Raw genomic sequence first — 20,000 nt, forward strand, 5'->3', positions numbered from 1 at the left:
GCTCTGATCAGGCGTTCCCCCCCCCCCTCTCTGAAGTTCTGGAGCTGTGGGGTCGCTCAGGACCAGAACAGACACCAGCTGCAGAGTCCGCCGAGGTGTTGGGCCCGTGGCGTTTGAAGCCCGCGCTCGCTGGGTCAGGGTTGAACTGGCCGAGAACAAATCATGGAAGCAGATCCTCTGGAGCAGGTGGTTCTGGTTAAGAAGCCCCGCGCGGGAAGAAAGCTCCAGCCGCAAAGGCTGCTGGGACGTCAGAGCGGTTGACATTGTGCCCACACGATATTGGAGAATTACAGTTTCAATATACAGATGAAGACAGTGGAGAAGTCCCACGTTTCACTTTCATGACTGCTGAACTACAGCTGCATGTGGGCTCCAACCCAAAGAGGAAATCAGACTATGCACTCTTTCCAGCCATTGGAAGCCACAAGGAACAGTCGGGTGAGTCGCTGGTTGAGGGATATTAGACCTTTATTTTGAAATGTGCTAATGTGGTTTCACCGTTTTAACATTCTAGAAAGAATTATCTACAATAGTAACGCAGGACTAACGCAACATAATGCACATAATGGCTGCCACTGTCAAATCGAAAGTGAGCGATATTTTCAAACGATACTCTTCGAACTATACTTTCAAACTCTTCATTTTCAAAAATGAATAGGTAATGTTTTTTTGTGTGTGGTTCTGGTTCTTTGTTTGGCCGTGACAACATGACGTGCCAGTCATGAGGACCCTTCTCAGACATCTACCAACATATGAAATAAAACATTTTTTTGTATCATTATTATTTTATTTTTTTGGGGGGCATTTCACCTTTATTTATTTTTATGTAGGACAGTAGGCAGACAGGAAAGATGGGGAGAGAGAGAGGGGATGACATGCGGCAAAGGACTGCAGGTCGGATTCGAACCCGGGTCGGACCGCACGAAGGACCGAGCCTTCGTGGTATGCGTGCTACCAGGTGAGCTACCAGGAGGCACATAAAACAGTGTTTTTGACACAATGCTAATTCTCACTGCCTGTTTAGCCATGCGCTACATAGAAAGCAAAGATCTCAATGAGATCTGCTCTATCAACTCGATCAGCAAATGTCTGCTATAATCAGCTCTTCAAAGTAAAGTCAGCGGCCCATAATGAGGAGACAAGGCATTATCCCATACAGTAACACTTATCAACGCGCGGCTCGTTATTCCATATCAGATAATTGCACATCGATCATTTCTGGGGGGGAATGATTTAGATGAGATGCGGTGTGTGTGTGTGTGTGATAAGGCCCGTTTGTCAGACTGTGCTGTTAAGTGTCTGTGATCTCCCCCTCACACTGTCAGCGATAACGAGCCGCTGATGATGACATTTGATAATGCCCTGACACTATCGCATCCATGGATCTGATGGTTAGCTTCACCAGAGGGCCCATGTCTACTACAACTGCTGCCTGGGCCATCATAACGCACGAGGTTAGCTGCATCTGATCCACTGTAAAGCGACGGAGATAACTCCAGAGAATATGACAGCGAAAGAGGAAAATTAATAATTAATCTAAAAAAAATATATAGACAGAGGCGTACTATTACTATGATGCACTTTGGATTAGATTTAGATTAGCAGTACATCGAGAGATTCTAGAGTGTTAAATCTATGCTATTCAGGCTTGTCAAATGAACACACAAGCAATTCTGACTGTGTGACCCTCAGTGTTGGGCAAGTTACTTTCAAAATGTAATATACTACATATTACTAGTTACTTTCATTTGAAAGAATTAAGTTACTTTACAATATTACTGTCTGTGTAGAGTAACTCGTTACTTATTACACTACTTTTGCATTACTTTCACCAAAATAACTGCAGTAGCAGAATGACTTCGCCGCCCCGGAACCGTCTTGAAGTCAGTGTAAACCATCCAAAATTCTAAATGTTATCCTTTTCCTTTGTTATTGTCATCTATAGTGGTTATATGCATAAAAACACAGTTTGATTCGGATTTGTTTTTAATATGTGCTTTGATTAAAAAAATGTAACTCAATTTGTAACTTGAGTTACTTGACAAAGTAACTGGTATAATATTACTGAAATCCTAGAAGCAATAAGTTATATTACTGAGTTACTGCTAAAAGTAATATATTACATGTAATATGTTACTTTTGTAATGAGTTACCCCCCAACACTGGTGACCCTTACCTTTGTCGTCGTGGCAGCTATAGCTGTACACAGCCACGGGCGAATGGCTGACCAGGTTCTCATCGTGGTGCCACGCCACCGCCATTTTGCCCATGCCATAGTAGGGCTCTTCTTTGAGCTGGCTCATGGCTGCTGGGTCCATGTAGTTGAGTAGGGTGACGTTGAACTGCACCGGACCAGTGCACATCTGGGGAGGACTGGGCTGGGACCCGCCCTGCCTGCTGGCCTGCTCATCATCTTCAATGTGGTAACCTGACAGGCTCTGCTTCAGCTCGGCCACAGGCTTCTCCTGGGCCTCCAGTCCCACGGGTTCTGGCGGCTCGGTGCTGCTGTGGCTCTTGGCGGGGCATCTTCCTTCACTTTGTTTGGACCCTGCTGCCGTGGAGGCACCCGGGTCACTGTGTTTGACCTGGGAGCACTCCCCCTCCTCACTGCTGGGTTTGGACTCCGTCTCCCACTCCCCTTCCTGCTTTGACCCTGAGCAGGCTTCGTCGCTGTGCTTGGACTCGATGTCCCACTCCTCGCTGTGCTTGGACTCCGTGTCCCCCTCCTCGCTTTGCCTGGACTCAGAGTCCCCTCCTTCGCTACGCTTGGAGTCGTCGCTGTGCTTGGACTCCGTGTCTCCTTCTTCGCCGCCGCGTTTGGTCTCGACCGCCTCCCCCGCCGCCTTGGCGCACTGCGTCGTCAGCCGGTCCCCGTCCTTCCGCTGACACACGTCGGAGCAGAAGAAGGTGTTGAGCTCCCACAGGGCCTTGCAGGCGGCCCTCAGGTCGGGGTCGCAACAGTTCTGACCTTTGACCTCGCCGTCCTCGCTGTGCCAGGGGATGGAGAAGAGCCGCGTGTCCAGGTAGCGGTAGGTGTGGCCCGGCTGGCCCAGGAGCGCCCGCGACACGGCGGTGAAGACGTCGCGGTCCCGGATGCGGACCAGGTCCCTCAGCAGGCAGCCCTTGCTCCTCAGGGTGAGCAGAGCGGCCTGCACCCGGCCATGGAGCTCCGTCGGCAGGGAGCAGGAACGCCTCAACACAAGGCCAGAATAACTGGAGTCCCACTGGCAAACACAAGACACTCCTATCATAATAACATCATGACTGGGAAATGATATACTGTATATACATGTATATATTTATGTACTGTATATACAGTACAATACATATTATGGATTGTGTACATATACTGTATAATAATACATTATTGTAAATATATGATTATGAAAAAAGACAAACACATTGGGGAAGGGATTTTATCAGATTAAGCAAAATGTTCTGCTTATGACAAACTGTAATCATCATTGACAACGCCTTTGTAATTATGTGAGCAGGTCACTAAGAAGATTAGAAAAACGTTTTTGTTTTTTAAGAAAAAAAGACAAAAACCTAAACGACAATACAGCATGAATTTATCGATATTTATCGATAATATTATTTATTATTAATTAAATGTATTGTACATGAAGGTATCTGATGATACTCAATTAAAATACTATAGATCAAAAGTAGGGATGCACCGATATGAAAATTTTGGCCGATGCCGATAACCGATATTAACATTGCTGTTATGGCCGATAACCGATATTTACCGATGTCGATATGATCTGTATAAAAACACATTTCTATGATAATAAAATTTTGTACATACTGAAAAACACATGTAAACACTGAATTTGAAAAAGTAATGCATTTCTTTATTTCAAAAACATTTGTAAAAGCCCATAAATCATAGATTTACTGCATTATTTCATCTCAATGTGAAGAATTTGGCTGATACCGATAACCGATATTAACATTGCAACATCGGACCGATACCGATATGTTAAAAAATGACTAACATCGGCCGATACCGATATGAGTGCCGATATATCGTGCATCCCTAATCAAAAGTCTAAAAACTACTATACAATTCTAAACTAATTTGACTGACAGACTTAGCAGAACAGTAAGTAATAGTACAACAGTAAGTTGTACAATAGCGACAGTATATCAGTAGGCTAGAATAAGCAGAAGGCCTTGGTGTGCTGTACAGGTGGAGACATCACCTGCATTATCTGGAGATCTGACCGACTCACCAGTTGTTGGAAGCCACGGTCTGAAGGTCCTAGAAAGGGGATCTTCTGGTCTCCCAACTCCTGCAGTAGCTTCCGTCTCTGAGGAGAACAGCACAGTTATATAGCCTGCTACAGTACTGTGACTAGCAGCACAAACACACTACAATGCTATTGTTCATGTTCTTACATGCTCACTGTAGTGTCTCTGGTAAGATATCAATAGCCTCCATATTGTCCCTTTTCTGTTCAAATACTTTCTCTCTATATATCAAAGCTGCAACTAATGATCATTTTCATGATCGATTAATCTGTTGATTATTTTCGCGACTAATTGATTAGTCGTTTGGGCTATAAAATGGTGAAAAATGTCGATCAACCTTTCCCCTTTTTCTTAAAAAATTTGTCTAAACGATTAATCGATTATAAAATATAGTTAGTGATTAATTTTCTGTCGATCAACCAATCAACTAATCGTTGCAGCTCTACGACGGTATTTATACAGTACACAGTACAGTAAGTATTTCCTGTTTATGCATAGACTATATCAATAGTGGACCAGCGGAGCATGTATGAATATGCACAATAATAGTTTGTTTGTTTGTCATGTTTATTTCGAAAATGTATGGAAACAAAACAGAAATAAAGAAGATGAAGGGGTAAGAAACGTAGACATATTCGAAAAGGAGAAGAAGTATAACTTATTAACTCCCACCCCTTTTCCACAATACTACATTATTATATATATATTTGTATATGAATATGTGCATATATGAATATGCACAATAGCACACTGTACTGGATTGCAGCGACAGACAAGTCAAAGTCAAATCAAATTTTACAATCAGAGACCCTGAGGTATTACGGCCTCCGACAAATGAATGCGTTTATAAGGGGGGTTGAGATATATCGCTGCTGGCCCACAGTCGCTTCCATTGACGTCTCACATGTTTATGATTTTTTGGAGGCTGCTGTGGTTGTTCCTCACAACCTTATAAAAGATGCCCTGAGCCGTACAGAGCCGCTGCAGTAAAAAGCCTCAACCTGCTGAGAGGGATCAAAGTGTGTTTCATTGGGCCGCATTCCACTCCCACCTGTAAATCCAACGGTAACCGGCGTTAAACCTGCGATACCCAAATAAATTTCACAAGTGCTGCCCCGCCCCGCCCCTATGCGTTTGTGCGTGTGTGTAGGAGTGTGTGTGTGTTATCTGCTATCTGTGTGTGTGTGTGTGTGTGTTCCCCACAGGTGCACACAGAAAGCCACTGCACGGTGTCTCTTCAGCGGGAAGAGGAGACACGTCACCGACGTGCTACTGCCTTTTTTTCCCCCGACCTTTAATAAAAACGTGCGGACAGCGGTGCGAATGGCCCCGTGCATCGAGCGTCATGCCATGCGGGGCGGCTGCCATAGTTTAAGGAGAGCGAGGCCGGTATATATTTCCCAGACATTTACTACACGCGTCTCACATTTCTGCTGCCCCAATAATGCCAAACAGCTCAGGCGGCACGCTAAGGGGGAACCGGCTGCCAAACTATGTCCCGACTTTTAGAGCAAAATAAAATGTCCTGTTAATAACATTAAAGTGCAGGTATAAAATCACAGGCGTCCTGACGGGAAAGGAAGGGGGGATGTATCAGAAAGCGGTGAAAGTCTGGGCATTAAATGTGTGTGTGTGTGGGGGGGGGGGATTGCTGCAGGGTTGATGTAGTTCATAGGTCAACCCGGAAGTTAGCATTGCGCTGGGTTCCCTTGTCTCAAAGTCAATGGGGGTTTTTTGAACGGGTTTTCGGTTAGATTCCTGAAATAGGGTCTGTGTGTGGTGACCTGTGACCTTTGTGCTCAGCAAGATCATCTTCACAAATGAACACCGTACTTTTATGATTTTTGATAAATGCGATCGTCAAAATCGCCATCGCCAGAGAAGTCTTCAATAGTCCTAACACACACACACAGACCACATACATTCCTTCATTGTATGTATGTATGTATGTATGTATGTACGATTTCAGACGGACAAGCCCGTCTTTATTGTCACACGATTACAATCAACACATGCACGGAGGGCCACAACACACACATGCTGACGGAGGCCGGTGAAATTTGTCCTCTGCATTTAACCCATGGTATGTACAGTATGTATGTATGTATGTACAGTATGTATGTATGTATGTATGTATGTATGTACATTATGTATGTATGTATGTATGTATGTATGTATGTATGTATGTATGTATGTATCTTTGCCTTACGCTAAACAACACAACAGCTGCTGAAAGTTTAGGATGCGCATGAGTGTAGCTGGCCTTCCAAGTTATTCTGGAACAAAGAGAAACGGACCCGCAGACAGGTGGTGGAATCTACAAAACAAAACAACATGCACTATTCATGGCCAGACTCCATTCAAAGAAACTGACAACCTGACACACATTCATTGGTGTCAAACTCAAGCTTATGGCAGAAACTCAAGATATCAAGGCAAGGCTCTCAGGTAGTCTGTGTGTGTGTGTGTGTGTGTGTGTGTGTGTGTGTGTGCGTGCGTGTGTGTGTGTGTGTGTGAATGTGTGTGTGTGTGTGTGTGTGTGTGTGTGTGTGTCTGTGTGTGTGTGTGTGTGTGTGTGTGTGAGTGTGTGAGTATGCAAGTGTGTGTGTGTGTGTGTGTGTGTGTGTGTGTGTGTGTGTGTCTATGTATGTATGCATGCATCTCGATGTGTGCACTCCAATGTGCTTTGTACTCACAATACGCAAACCAATACCATACATTTACCAAGCACGTGTGTGTGTGTGTGTGTGTGTGTGTGTGTGTGTGTGTGTGTGTGTGTGTGTGTGTGTGTGTGTGTGTGTGTGTGTGTGTGTGTGTGTGTTTGTGTGTGTGTGTGTGTGTGTTAGAGCTGGGCGATATGGACCAAAAATCATATCTAGGTATTTTTAGGCTGAATGGCGATACACAATATACAGATCCTTTCCAAAAAAATTGAATATAAATACCATGGATGACCGTAGGCTTCAGCGGATTGTCAAGCAAAAACGATTAAAAAATTTGGCGGAGATTCAGAGGGAGTGGACTGAGGATGGAGTCAGTCATAACTGAGAAGTAACTGCTGATTTTCTTCACACTATTCTAATTTCTTGAAATACTGTTTTGGGGGTTTTCTTGAGCGGTAGGCCAAAATTACGAAAAATGAAACAAGGCTAGAAATATTTCACTTTGTGTGTAATGAATCTATAATCTATGAAAGTTTCACTTTTTGAAAGGAATTATGGAAAAAAAAAACTTTCCATGATATTCTATTATTAAAAGAAACGTAGGCCTGGCCGGGGTGATATGAACAAAATCAAATCACGATATTCTTGATTTTGACAAAATACCTATCGATAGAGTATACTGCGACAATATTGTAGGGATGACTACGGTGCTTTCACAAAATTTAGACACAATGAGATTTATGATCAATAACCATGTGGATATAATGACTAATAGTGGGTAAAGGCAAATAATAGCACAGCTAGGACAGTCTGGTAAGTTCAGAAAATGACATCACTTTACTGTAATGCAGCCTTTAAAACCAGGAATGACAACACTTACGCCATACCACGATATTACGATATCCAAAATCTCAAGATGATATCTAGTCTCATATCATGATATCTATATGATATTGATATATTGTGTGTGCAAAAGCAAAGCTTGTTGGTGGACCACTGCCAACTCGACCTGAGCAAGCGGGCTCCCATAGATACACACACATACATGGCACAAACACGCCCAGCTGGGTTTGAGCGAGCGCGATGCCTCAACCCCCGATCGCACACAAGCAGGGCCTGTCACACACATGTCAAATACATCAAGACACTCAGAAATTCCGGTGGAAAAAAAGCGAAGACAAGCCCGTTATCCCAGAGCCGTCTGAAGCAGATGGACTTTGGCTGTATCAGAGGAAACACTGTCTGTCTCTCTCTGGTCTCCGAGGGAAAAACCCACCAGGCGAAAAAGGTCTGCGCTTCCACTCAGACCCCGACAAACGGGATTACCAATCCCATAATAACAAGGATGTTGCTTCACGGTCGACCGCGCGCCGACCATCTGCGCTGAGTGACATTATCTGATGTTTTCTTCTTCTGCTGTTTTTTTTTTCATCTCTCTCTTCCTTGATGGGATTATTCCCTCAGCCGGACTGTTTATCACAGAAAAACATATTAGGTAGAATAGAACTCAATTGGTTTGCTTTGATCTTGGCCTATACGAGATATCAAACTGTGTGAACGATATATTTATTTATTTATTTTCCATCGGTGACACTTCTTGGGGCGGACACTTTCTTCAAAGCATCGAGCGGGGAGTAGATTAATGTCCAGCGCTTAGCATCAACGGCTCAAAAATAGCCAGATAACTGTGGCAGGTCCACAGGCTGCTGTAGGGATACAAACAGACCGGTTTGCTCTGTCGCCCCCCACAGGCTCCATGACAACCTGCAGTGTTGAAGAGGAAACAGATCCCTAGTTGGCTGGTTTTGGTTAGGCTAATACAATGTAAACTGGAGATGAATGGTTATGGTTTAATGTAGAGTTTGAACTGAAGATGACATACTAATTTCTGCTCTTCCACCTTTTGTGGAATAGCCATACTTCATGAAGATACAAAAAAAATCCTTCCTTCCTCTTTGCTATGTTAACGATTATTCGCGTGACACAATCTATGATCTGAGCTATACATCTCCCTCTCATGCTTGCAAGTCATGAGGTTAGAGGTGCAGTGCACATCTTCTACAATGCTTCTACAACCCAATTATGCTCAACATTAAATATGGATTATGCATAAGGACGGAGGTTTCTGTCCGTACTCTGTGTTCATTTCGCGCGTAATTCTGCATGTTTTCTGAAAGTTTACGGATACGGATGAAACGGAACAGTACCACACACACACTCACACATTTGACTCTCTACTGCCTACTAGTGGATGTATTGCTTAACACGATACCAATGTGAAGGACGCACGGAAGTATGCGGGGCAGTGACGTTTACGTCGTTTGAAACGGACACGGACGAAAATGGAGCATCTAATGAGCTCTAAGACCTCCCAACCAAAAGAGGGCAGCACCTCCATCGCAGCAGGGCCTTATAAGAGAGAGAGCGGCAGAAGGAAAGAAAGAAAGAAAGAGCTGCGATGACGTGATGAGAGATAGCTGCGTAATAGAGCTCCTTGTTTAGACAGCAAACTATTGGTACTTGTGTGACAGCCGTTTCAGAACTGCTCTCCTTCTGCAAAACTGATGGTGAATCAACAGTTTTGACAAGTGGCCTGTAAAACATGGGCCTCAAACAGGCAGACTCGCCCTGCACATCAAAGGTGCTTCCGCCCCGGTGCATTTGACAACGGATGGTAGAATGTAGGGAGCTGGTGTGAAGCCACCCGGGGCAGAGAGGAGAGGAGAGGAGAGGAGGGGAGAGGAGAGGAGAGGAGGGGAGAGGAGAGGAGAGGAGAGGAGAGGAGAGGAGAGGAGAGGAGGGGAGAGGAGAGGAGAGGAGAGGAGAGGAGAGGAGAGGAGAGGAGAGGAGAGGATTGGAGGGCACGGACTGACTGCCCACCTGAACAACTCACTACATTTGTGTGTGCGTATGTTCATTTTTGGGGCGATAGAACAAATATATCAACTATTGGATTGATTGGTTAGATTTTTCTGGGCAATTTTTTTAGGCAAATTATTTTCTGCTCATTTAACAGTCTAATTTATAACTAATTGACCGGTAAAGCGCAATTCAAATCGTGCGTGAATAGGAACTGGTGTTGACATTGAAGAGGAGAGGAGAGATCGAGAGAGCAGCAGAGGGGAGGGGCCAGGGGGACTTGGCGTGTGTGTGTGTGTGTGTGTGTGTGTGTGTGTGTGTGTGTGTGTGTGAGACTGTATGTGTGGCTGTCTGTGCCCACTGCCCCAGTGTACTGTAGCTCAGAGCCACCGAAGAACGCACATTTACGAGTTATCTACTTAAAACTCAAGCCCGACCCTGTCGATACCAGATAACCTACAGTCTTAGGTCGCTTTGTGTGTTTGGGTTGCAGACCTCTAGAACACCGAGTCCTAACAGGAAACGATGCAAACGAGCGAGCAAACATCAGATGGGTTCAGACGTTGTCCAGATCACGATGCCCGGCTCGTTGTCCAAACTAATGTCACACAAATGCAGATAAAAGAATATCACAAACTCCGAGAAGGTCCAGCAGACCTTCTTTGCATGTGTGTGTGGATGTGACGCGCGTGTGTGCAACAGTAGTAGAAAAGTGACGGACCTCACACACCTGAGCAAACAGGCCTCCGCAGTATGTACCATATAGATCTGTATAGGTCCAGGTCTACCTCATCCACACGGCATGTCTCTGACTGACTCGAACTATAGTGAGATAACACAGCACCTAGGTGCCATCGCTCGCTCACGCACACACACACACACACACACACACACACACACACACACACACACACACACACACACACACACACACACACACACACAGAGAGCTGACGTTTTCCACCGCTGCAGCCAGGCTTCTGCCACTGCTGCCATTTTATTCAAATATAGTTCTAAAATATATGCATCCTACCTAGAGAGACTGAAAAAGCACAGCCCATATGAGTTCCCATAATAATTATTTTCAACTATTTTCACAGATCAGGAGGCGCCTTCATTTCATGCTTGTGCTCTTACAGTAAATTTTTCAATATGGTCTTTGAAATGTCAACAAACAAGTTCTCTTCTTCCTTCTGTTCTTCTGACATTTTGTTTGTTGCCATTTGTGGCATTATTTCAGTCTAAGAATACCAGGCTGGCGACGCACGTCAGCAGTTTGGAGGCGTTTGGGTGTGATGGCTAACTGGTTGAATGGCTAACGGAGTGGAATGCGTGGGAGTTGACCTGAGAAGCCAGGGCATCGCTAATGTGTAACCCGCACATCCACACACACCTGCCCCAGGACCTGCGCATGCATATTAATTGGACCGGGATAGGTGGTTTATCCCTGCTCAGCTGCACTACCTAGCGCTTGTAGAATCAGTTGTCAGTTAGCCTCCTCCATGCTCCGTCACACCGAAGTCACACAGTATTTTTGGAAGATAACTTCTAGCTTTGGTGACATTTCACGTGTGACGTTAAGTTGCTGGTCACACAAACATTTCAGCTACTTTCCTGTGAATATCTAAACTCTGTGGTATTCATTCATTGTCTTGTGCTATGTATAAGAAACGCTCCCCCCCATCAGGAAATCACTGATCAGAACATTACTGATGAGACGTAGATAACAGAAGACGTCATCCACCACTCCATCATCATCATCCACTCCCATTGACACTGATTTTGAATTGTACTTTGGTGCTGCTATATTTTGTGACAATAAAATATATTTGGAAAACAAAGTGCGAATTCGCTACATGCCAGGCATCACTGATGATGACGTCATCCGTCATCTGGTTGCTGGCCACTTATGACATCATTTTGTCCTCAGGGTTGTGAGTCAGTCAGCCTTCCAAGTCATGTCACTCGAGCAATTGCGATGTCATCAGTGATGTCACATTTTGAGGGATATCAGTCAGACTGGAGCATCCCAGATATTGCTCAGGGTTGTCGGTCAGATGTAACCAGCTGCCTAGCAAAAGATGTCTGACATCATGATGAGTGTCTGTCATATAAATCATTGATATCACTTATGTATAGAATTGGTGATGTCACTAGTGATGTGACTCGAGCACTCGATGATGATGATGTCATCAGTGATTTCACTTGAGAAATTGTGATGTCATCAGTGAATGATGATATCACTTATGCATTTAGATGTGTTTTTTTTACAGAAGTGAAAAGCGGCTCAGGAGAAAAACATGACTGCGGAGTGTGATGTGCTGTCTGAAATGGAAGTGCTCCAGTCCATCTACCTGGACGAGCTGGTGGTCACGCGGAGAGATGATGCGGGGTGGGAGGTGAGCCTGGTCCTTCACCCCTCCACTGGTGAGGACTCTGTCTCGCAGTTTGTCCGACTCACCCTGACGCTGATCCTGGATCAGCAGTACCCCTCCACCTCTCCATCCATCTTCATCCATAACCCCCGGGGGCTCTCTGATGACAAGCTTAGCAGTGTCCAGAGGTATCTGCAGACGGAGGCCCAATCCTGTTTGGGTTCACCAGTGTTGTATCAGCTCATCGAGAAAGCCAAGGAGATCCTGACGGAGAGCAATATCCCCCATGGAAACTGTGTTATTTGCCTTTATGGATTCGAGGCGGGAGAGACGTTCACAAAGACAAGCTGCTACCACTACTTCCACTCGCACTGCCTGGGCCGCTACATCAGCCACACTGAGAGGGAGCTCCACCAGAGGGAGAGGGAGCTAGCAGAGGACAAGACCAGAGTAGGAGCAGAGCAGCAGGAGCTGACTGTCGTCTGTCCGGTGTGTAGAGAGCCACTGACATACGATGTTGATCAGCTCCTCGCCTCCCCTGCACCCTACTTTCCCGAGATGGAGCGGGAGGTGATCGGGGCAGATCTTCGACAGAAGTGGTGTGAACTCCAGAAGCTTTTGGAAAGGCAGAGGGCTAACGGCGGCGTCATCGACCCTGAGGTGGAATCAAAACGTTTCTTCATCCATATTAATGAGGCTCCTCCATCTGATACTGAAAACGGTAACCTGGGTGTGGACGTCTCTCCGAGCCAAACAGTACCCTCCACCACCTCCTCTACTGTGTCCTCTGATGAAACTGCGGTCAAGGCGGACCAGTTTCATACTGGGCCGTCGTCGTCGCTCCGCAGAGGTGGTCCAGGTCAGAGGCGACAGAGCCAGATGAGGGGCCCGAGGAGAGGGAGGGGGAGCCCACAACACGGGAGACCTGCTGCCCCGATCGCACACCTAGACGAAGTTTCTCTTTCCTCAGACAGCACCCATGGCCCTTCCTCTGAAGGACCAATAAAAGCCAAACTTAAGGGTAAGCTAGGAATTGCAGAGCTAATTCAGTCTAAGACAGACAAGGAGGAAGGCTCCACGGACCTCGGCCAACAAGAGCCTCAGGTTTCTAGAGACAATCAGCCAATCAGCCAGTCAAGCTTGGACGCCCTGAAGACGCAATGCCCAAAGGACATCAGAGAAACAGCAAGCGGCTGCGGTCATCAAGGAAAGAGATGGGGCCTTCACGGGCCTGCCCAACATCCCAAGCATCTCAGAGGAATGGACCAATGGGATGCACCGTGGGCGGGGCACCGCCACTGGGAAGGGCGAGGCTCGAGAAACGGGCGGGGCCAACAATCCTTTCGAAAGACGAGGCGGGCACCAAAACTGATATTCACTGTAGTATCCTAACGTCCTTTGCCATGCTGTTACCCTGGTCTAGTCTTTGCTATGCACATTCAGGCACACTTGATACAGATACAGATGGTTGTTGCCTGGTTTCTGTTGTGATGCAATATGACTTGATTAATTCATTATTTATGAATCGGGTTTCCAGATAGATGGGTTTCCAAGACACACAACAAAATACAACAATACAGCATTGATCCAATGGACATTTAAATACAAACAGGTCACCCTAGCACAAGCTCTTCTCCTTTGAGATGGTGGAGTGGGGAGATCAGGATCACAGCCTTCAAAAAGGACAAGTGGACAAGTTCTTCCCTTGTGGAGCAAGGCAAGGTGTACATCAGTAAGGCCACGCTGAAGCTGAACAAAACTCCAGAACAAATGCGGATAGCGCTCCGGTACGGCTGCGAACAGACCCACTCTCATGTGATCCGTCAGATGATGACATCATCAGTCACATCACTCGGTGATTGTGTTTGTTTACTCGTATGACATCATCAGTCACCACTGGCCGCCCTCGACGATGATGACAAAGATTTGGCTGCAGTGAGAGTAGAGGGACAGAATGTAAGGAGGCGCTAATGCAACATAACGGATGCCTACAGAGGACAGACAGACGGTCCGTGCCATAATGGACGGATGGACAGATGGTCCATGCCATAACGGACGGGAAGGACAGCACCACCAATCGACGATTGTGGAGCTAGGGCCCACAGGACAGACAGACAGTCCGTGCCATAACGGACGGAAGGACAGCGGGGCTGGGGCCCACAGGACAGACGGTCCATGCGATAACGGGCGGATGGACAGATGGTCCGTGCCATAACGGATGGAAGGATGGTCCGCACCATAACGGACGGAAGGATGGTCTGTACCATAACGGACAGAAGGATGGTCCGTACCATAACGGACAGAAGGATGGTCCGCACCATAACGGACGGAAGGATGGTCCGCACCATAACGGACAGAAGGATGATCCGTACCATAACGGACAGAAGGATGGTCCGCACCATAACGGACGGAAAGATGGTCCGTGCCATAGCGGACGGAAAGATGGTCCGTGCCATAGCGGACGGAAAGATGGTCCGTGCCATAGCGGACGGAATGATGGAAGGAAGGACGGACACACATTATTAGTCACTTATAGCTGCACTGCTTCAAAATGTTCATTTGACTTAGCGACAGACAGACAGCTCTGCAGGGGACGCCATCATTAATATGACAACATTTCCATCCATCTACCTGAACAAGGGGGCCTGGGCACACCTTTCACACGCCCTGTTTAGAACAGTGATCTAAGCACATTACCACAGCTGTGGGGGACCACAGAGAGAGAGAGGCATTAATTACATTCTCACACACACACGCACACACACACACACGCACACACACACACACACACACACACACACACACACACACACACACACACACACACACACACACACACACACACACACACACACACACACGGATGTGACCACCTCACCTCACATGTGCCCAGTCACATGTGAGAAATGTCACACCTGCCAGGTATGTTACACACTAACACACACACAATGTGCCATTTTAACTGAACATCAACGTGTATCCTGATCCTCTCTTTGTCAGCCGTGTGTGTGTGTGTGTGTGTGTGTGTGTGTGTGTGTGTGTGTGTGTGCTGCTCTTTCACACACATTTACTTCAAGCTATCCCTTTGAGAGAGAGAGAGAGAGAGAGAGAGAGAGAGAGAGAGAGAGATATAGAAACATCATTGTATCGTCTGGTCTTGTAACCCTCTCTCTCTAACTCCGCCTGACAGCGTTAACAAAGACCAAGGTTTCCAGATCAATCATGCAAAAATTATTTACTCGATGCACAAAGTGAGACAGACTAGGTTGAGACAGACTAGGCTGGCACAACATGGCCGCTCTCAGTTTAAGTGCTTCTCAATGTGTCGGCAGTGTCGACATCTATTACACACTTATCCACACCTCAAAGGGGGAAAAGATGTTTCTGTGACCTTTAAGCAGAGTGTCAGAATGTGGAGGGAAGGAGAGCAGAAAGAGAGGAGAAAGAGAGGAGAAGGAGAGGAGAGCGATTGAAGAGGTCTGTCAGTGTGTGCCTTACATATAGAAACCTTTTGATTTGCATAACCTTTTGACGTATCGCTCGCACCTTTGTCAGAAATGCCTATAGCTTCTTGAACGCAATTTGGGACAAACATGGGAGCCACTAGGGCTGTGAATCTTCACTGGCCTCACGATTCCATTCGATTACGATTCATCTGTCAACGATTCGATTCGATTCCACGATGCATCTCGATACAGCTCAAAGTATCGCAGCTCCACGTATCACATCCTCAATTTTCTATATTATTACTACTGCACGCGGCTTTTTTACTTATAAAGTGCTTTAAAATCTGAATGTCAACATCAATTTAAACAAACGATTCAGCGATTCATCTGTCAACGATGCGATTCGATTTAATTCACATGTTCGCATCGCGATGCATCGATTTAAAGATTAATTTTGACAACCCTAGCAGCAACCCAGTACAATGGTCTTCTGCTGCCCACTGAAAAGACCCACTGTTATCTCTTGCTCATGGGCACCTCAGGAAAGGGAAAGTCTTTCTCATTCACTTCCCTCATCTTTTCATCCGGTCCAGAGTTTCTAACCGGCAGCCTTTCCGTCACAACCTTTCTCTAAACCCTTGGCTACCGGTCCGCCACCCCATAAGCAAGGGGGCCGTTTTGCCATTTTGTCTTTAATTGTTGGTTTGTGGGCCGGCCGTAACGTTTCCATTAAGATGATGTCGATCGAGAAAAAGCTTTTTAGTTTTCACCTTCAAATTACAACGTGCTTTCATGAGGTCAGCTGTTTTCCATGTGGAATGGAGGGCGGTTTTAACACGGACACACTCCCTTGGTATTCAGGCGGGGTCCATCCAGTTCAGCGAGGGAGGGGGAAGTGAGTGAGGGATGGAGTGAGTGAGGGATGGAGTGAGTGAGAGAGAGAGAGAGAGTGAGAGAGAGAGATGGAAGGAAGAGAGAGAGAGAGATGGAAGGAAGAGAGAGAGAGAGATGGAAGAGAGAGAGAGAGAGAGAGCGAGGGAGAGATGGAAGGGAGAGAGAGAGAGAGAGCGAGGGAGAGAGATGGAAGGAAGAGAGAGAGAGAGAGAGAGAGTGAGCGAGGGATAGAGATGGAAAGGAGAGAGAGAGAGGGAGAGATGGAAGGGAGAGAGAGAGTGAGAGAGAGAGATGGAAGGGAGAGAGAGAGAGAGAGAGGGAGTGAGAGAGAGAGAGGGAGGGAGAGAGAGAGAGAGAGAGAGAGGGAGGGAGGGAGAGAGAGAGAGAGAGAGGGGGGGAGGGAGGGAGAGAGAGAGAGAGAGAGAGAGAGGGAGGGAGGGAGGGAGAGAGAGAGAGAGGGGGGGAGGGAGGGAGAGAGAGAGAGAGAGAGAGAGAGGGAGGGAGGGAGGGAGAGAGAGAGAGTGTTGATTGAAAGACTGTGATTAGCAGTTTTCAGCGGGGCGCCGGGGCCACACTGAGTTGTTGTAACAGCGCTGTGGCGTCTCGAGGTGCAGTCAAGGAGAAGTCAGTGCTTTAGAGAGCTGCTCCACCCTCCCTCCATCTCTCCTCCCTCCATCTCTCCTCCCTCCATCTCTCCTCCCTCCATCTCTCCTCCCCCGCTCTCTCTCACCACCCAGCCACACTTTCCTGCCCCCTCCAAAAAAATCAATATGGCCGTGCAAAGTGCAGCGCGGCCCAGGGGGGGAGGAGGAGGAGGGCTGGCTGGCTAGAGAGAGAGGGCTGGCTGGACGCGGCGGGGCTTATACACGGGAGGACAAGGGGCGTCCTCCAGGCCTGTCCCACGGGCGCTGTCAAGGACAGACCTGAGGACCGTTGGGGGCCCGAGGGCGCCGCATCGCCCCTCCCCTCTGTGTCTCCGCCTCTCCGCCGCCGCTGCTGCTGCTGCTGCCTGGTCTGGAGCTGGGCTCGGGTGCCGGACAGGGGGGCACGGCTGGGGCGGGGGTGGGGGTCTGAGATCGATACGCAGGTGGAGCGTTAAAAATCCCCAGTTCGCTCCAGAGGCTGGCGTCACGCACCTCACTTGGACCAACACATCGCTCAGGGCAGAACAGCTGGATGGATGGATGATGTGGTCACACCTGGTCATTTTGTTCCCAAAGTGAAGGATTTGAGATGTGTGACACAAACAATTGGATAACACTTAGCCAGACACAGTGTCTGAGGAGCACAGAGCCAGACTACTCACTCACACACTGTCTCAACATGACACAGGTGAGTATAGTGGGTCAGGCAGGGAGGGGCTAGACCTTCACACCTGAGGTACCTCACTTTAAGAAAGACGCACGTTATTAATGCAGCAAGGATGTACCACCATCACTGATAAGTATTGATCGACAAAGAAATAACAGCACCAAAATAAGAGAAAACCGCAGCGAGAATAAATGCTCCTCGTCTTTGTCACATGCTGTGTGCTCCTCATTTCCATACAGTCGTCGGCTTGAGGAAGCTGAAGCCTGCACGGATGACGTGTGGATGAGGCACGCGAGGAGGAGGACTTGAGCCTTTGGCGCGTGTCTGCTGCCTGCCCGTGTGAGTGACTGATCACACAGTGCAAGTGGCTTGTGTCTCTTAATCCAGTACCACTGTTCCACCAGCGCAAAGACCCGGCTCTGTGTTCTGATCAAACCCATCAAGTGACAAGCAACCTCTTGAAATGACGCCGATCGCTCGGCTCCGTGTCCTTTAGGCTCCATATTAGACGGTCTTCCGTGTGTGTCTGCTCTCCTTCATCTGGGATAAAGATGATCTGCAATCCAACCCCGTGGCTGGAAGTCAAGGGGGAAACGAGCGGCTAAGATACAGCTGACAGCTGTGACAATTATCAAGTGGTGTATTATAGTCCTATCTGTGCCAAAGATAAGCTACAATGTAGCTACAGGATGTTGCAGAGGCCAAGGCTATTTTGCCATTATAGTTACAAATTCAGCAGATGTGCTCTGTAACATTGTTACCATCTTGTCAGTCAGTCAACTAGTTCTCTACATTCCATGAAAATGTAATAATAATAATATATAAATTGTTGTTGTTTTTGCTATCAAAATAAGAGTTACCGGTAGTCAAGTAGAGCTGCAATGATTAATCGATTAGTCGATCGACAGAAAATTAATCAACAACTATTTTGATAATCGATTAATCGTTTTGAGTACAATTTTAAGAGAAAAGGTCTAAATTCTCTGATTGCAGCTTTTTAAATGTGAATATTTTCTGATTTCTTCACTCCTGTATGACAGTAAACTGATATTATCTTTGAGTTGTGGACAAAACAAGACATTTGAGGGCATCATCTTGGACTTTGGGAAACACTGATCGTCATTTGCTACCATTTTCTGACATTTTATAGACCAAACAACTAATCGATTAATCGAGAAAATAATCGACAGATTGATCGATTATGAAAATAATCGTTAGTTGAGGCCCTATAGTCAAGTGTCACGTTTTTTCTCTCCAGTGGACAGCTTGCAAACTTCTTGAATTATCCTTCCCGATTTATTGAACGTATTTTTGAATATGGTATTATCAGCAACAACAAGGCACAGTCGCCGCATTATTTTGAAACAATCACGTAAGCCGTTTGGAGAAACATATGGTACAAAACAGATGTGGACTAAACATCTAGGACAGGTCTGATTGTATCTCATGTAGTCTCTGACCCAGATAATCTGGCATTATGATCTGATCTGATCTGACCTCGGATTCATTTAAGGACTGGATATCATTTGTGGCTGTTTACATGACCGCCTGGGCTGTGTCTTCTTCCTGGAATCCCCAAAAGCAGATAAGTTGTCTATAATGGCATTAGCCAAATCCTAAAGTCTAGCAGAAGGCACTTGTCGTGCTTGAGAAGCTACATAATTTCTTTATTTATTTTTCCTTCACTCATTCCGAACAAAGGCAAATATTCTACCAGGAATTGAATAGCTTAATCCTCTTTACACTCTTCCCAGTAGCTTGAATGGTGACAGATTAACATCCTGGAGGTTTGCAAACCCAGCCATTTGAAAATGTAATTGCTGATGGCAGACTGCATGCATGTGTTTAAGTGAGGGGGTTAATATTAAAGCTAAAAACACACGCGTGCACACACATGCGCACGCACGCACGCACACACACACACACACACACACACACACACACACACACACACACACACACACACTCAGGACGGATTGGGTCCAGGTTGGGCCAGACCCAAGTCACTTAGCCCAGGCCGATTCTGTCACGTACATAGCGGGGAGTCACAGGCTGTCCCAGCAGCCCCGCGCGCTAGGCGCCCATAGTTACTGTTCACTTCTGCTAATTATTACAGCCAATCAGAGGGGTTAACGGGGCGGAGCCTGGCCAGACCATGTTCTGGGGCATTTAACAGCTGGCAGGAACGGAGGTGA

The 20,000-nt window shown here is 46.7% G+C and overlaps 1 protein-coding gene across 1 annotated transcript in view; it reads right to left on the reverse strand.

Annotated features, from left to right (window-relative positions):
• fto (FTO alpha-ketoglutarate dependent dioxygenase) overlaps nt 1-20,000 on the reverse strand; it is a 186,004-nt gene that overhangs the window by 146,835 nt on the left and 19,169 nt on the right. The window contains exons 2-3 of the mRNA XM_083662283.1: nt 4,239-4,316; nt 2,177-3,224 (exon numbers count right to left, since the gene is read on the reverse strand). Of these exons, the coding sequence (XP_083518409.1) occupies nt 2,177-3,224; nt 4,239-4,316 (1,126 nt within the window). The remainder of the gene's footprint in view (nt 1-2,176; nt 3,225-4,238; nt 4,317-20,000) is intronic.

The sequence above is a fragment of the Poromitra crassiceps genome, assembly GCF_964638095.1.
Source record: "Poromitra crassiceps genome assembly, chromosome: 28".
Lineage (NCBI taxonomy): Eukaryota > Metazoa > Chordata > Actinopteri > Beryciformes > Melamphaidae > Poromitra > Poromitra crassiceps.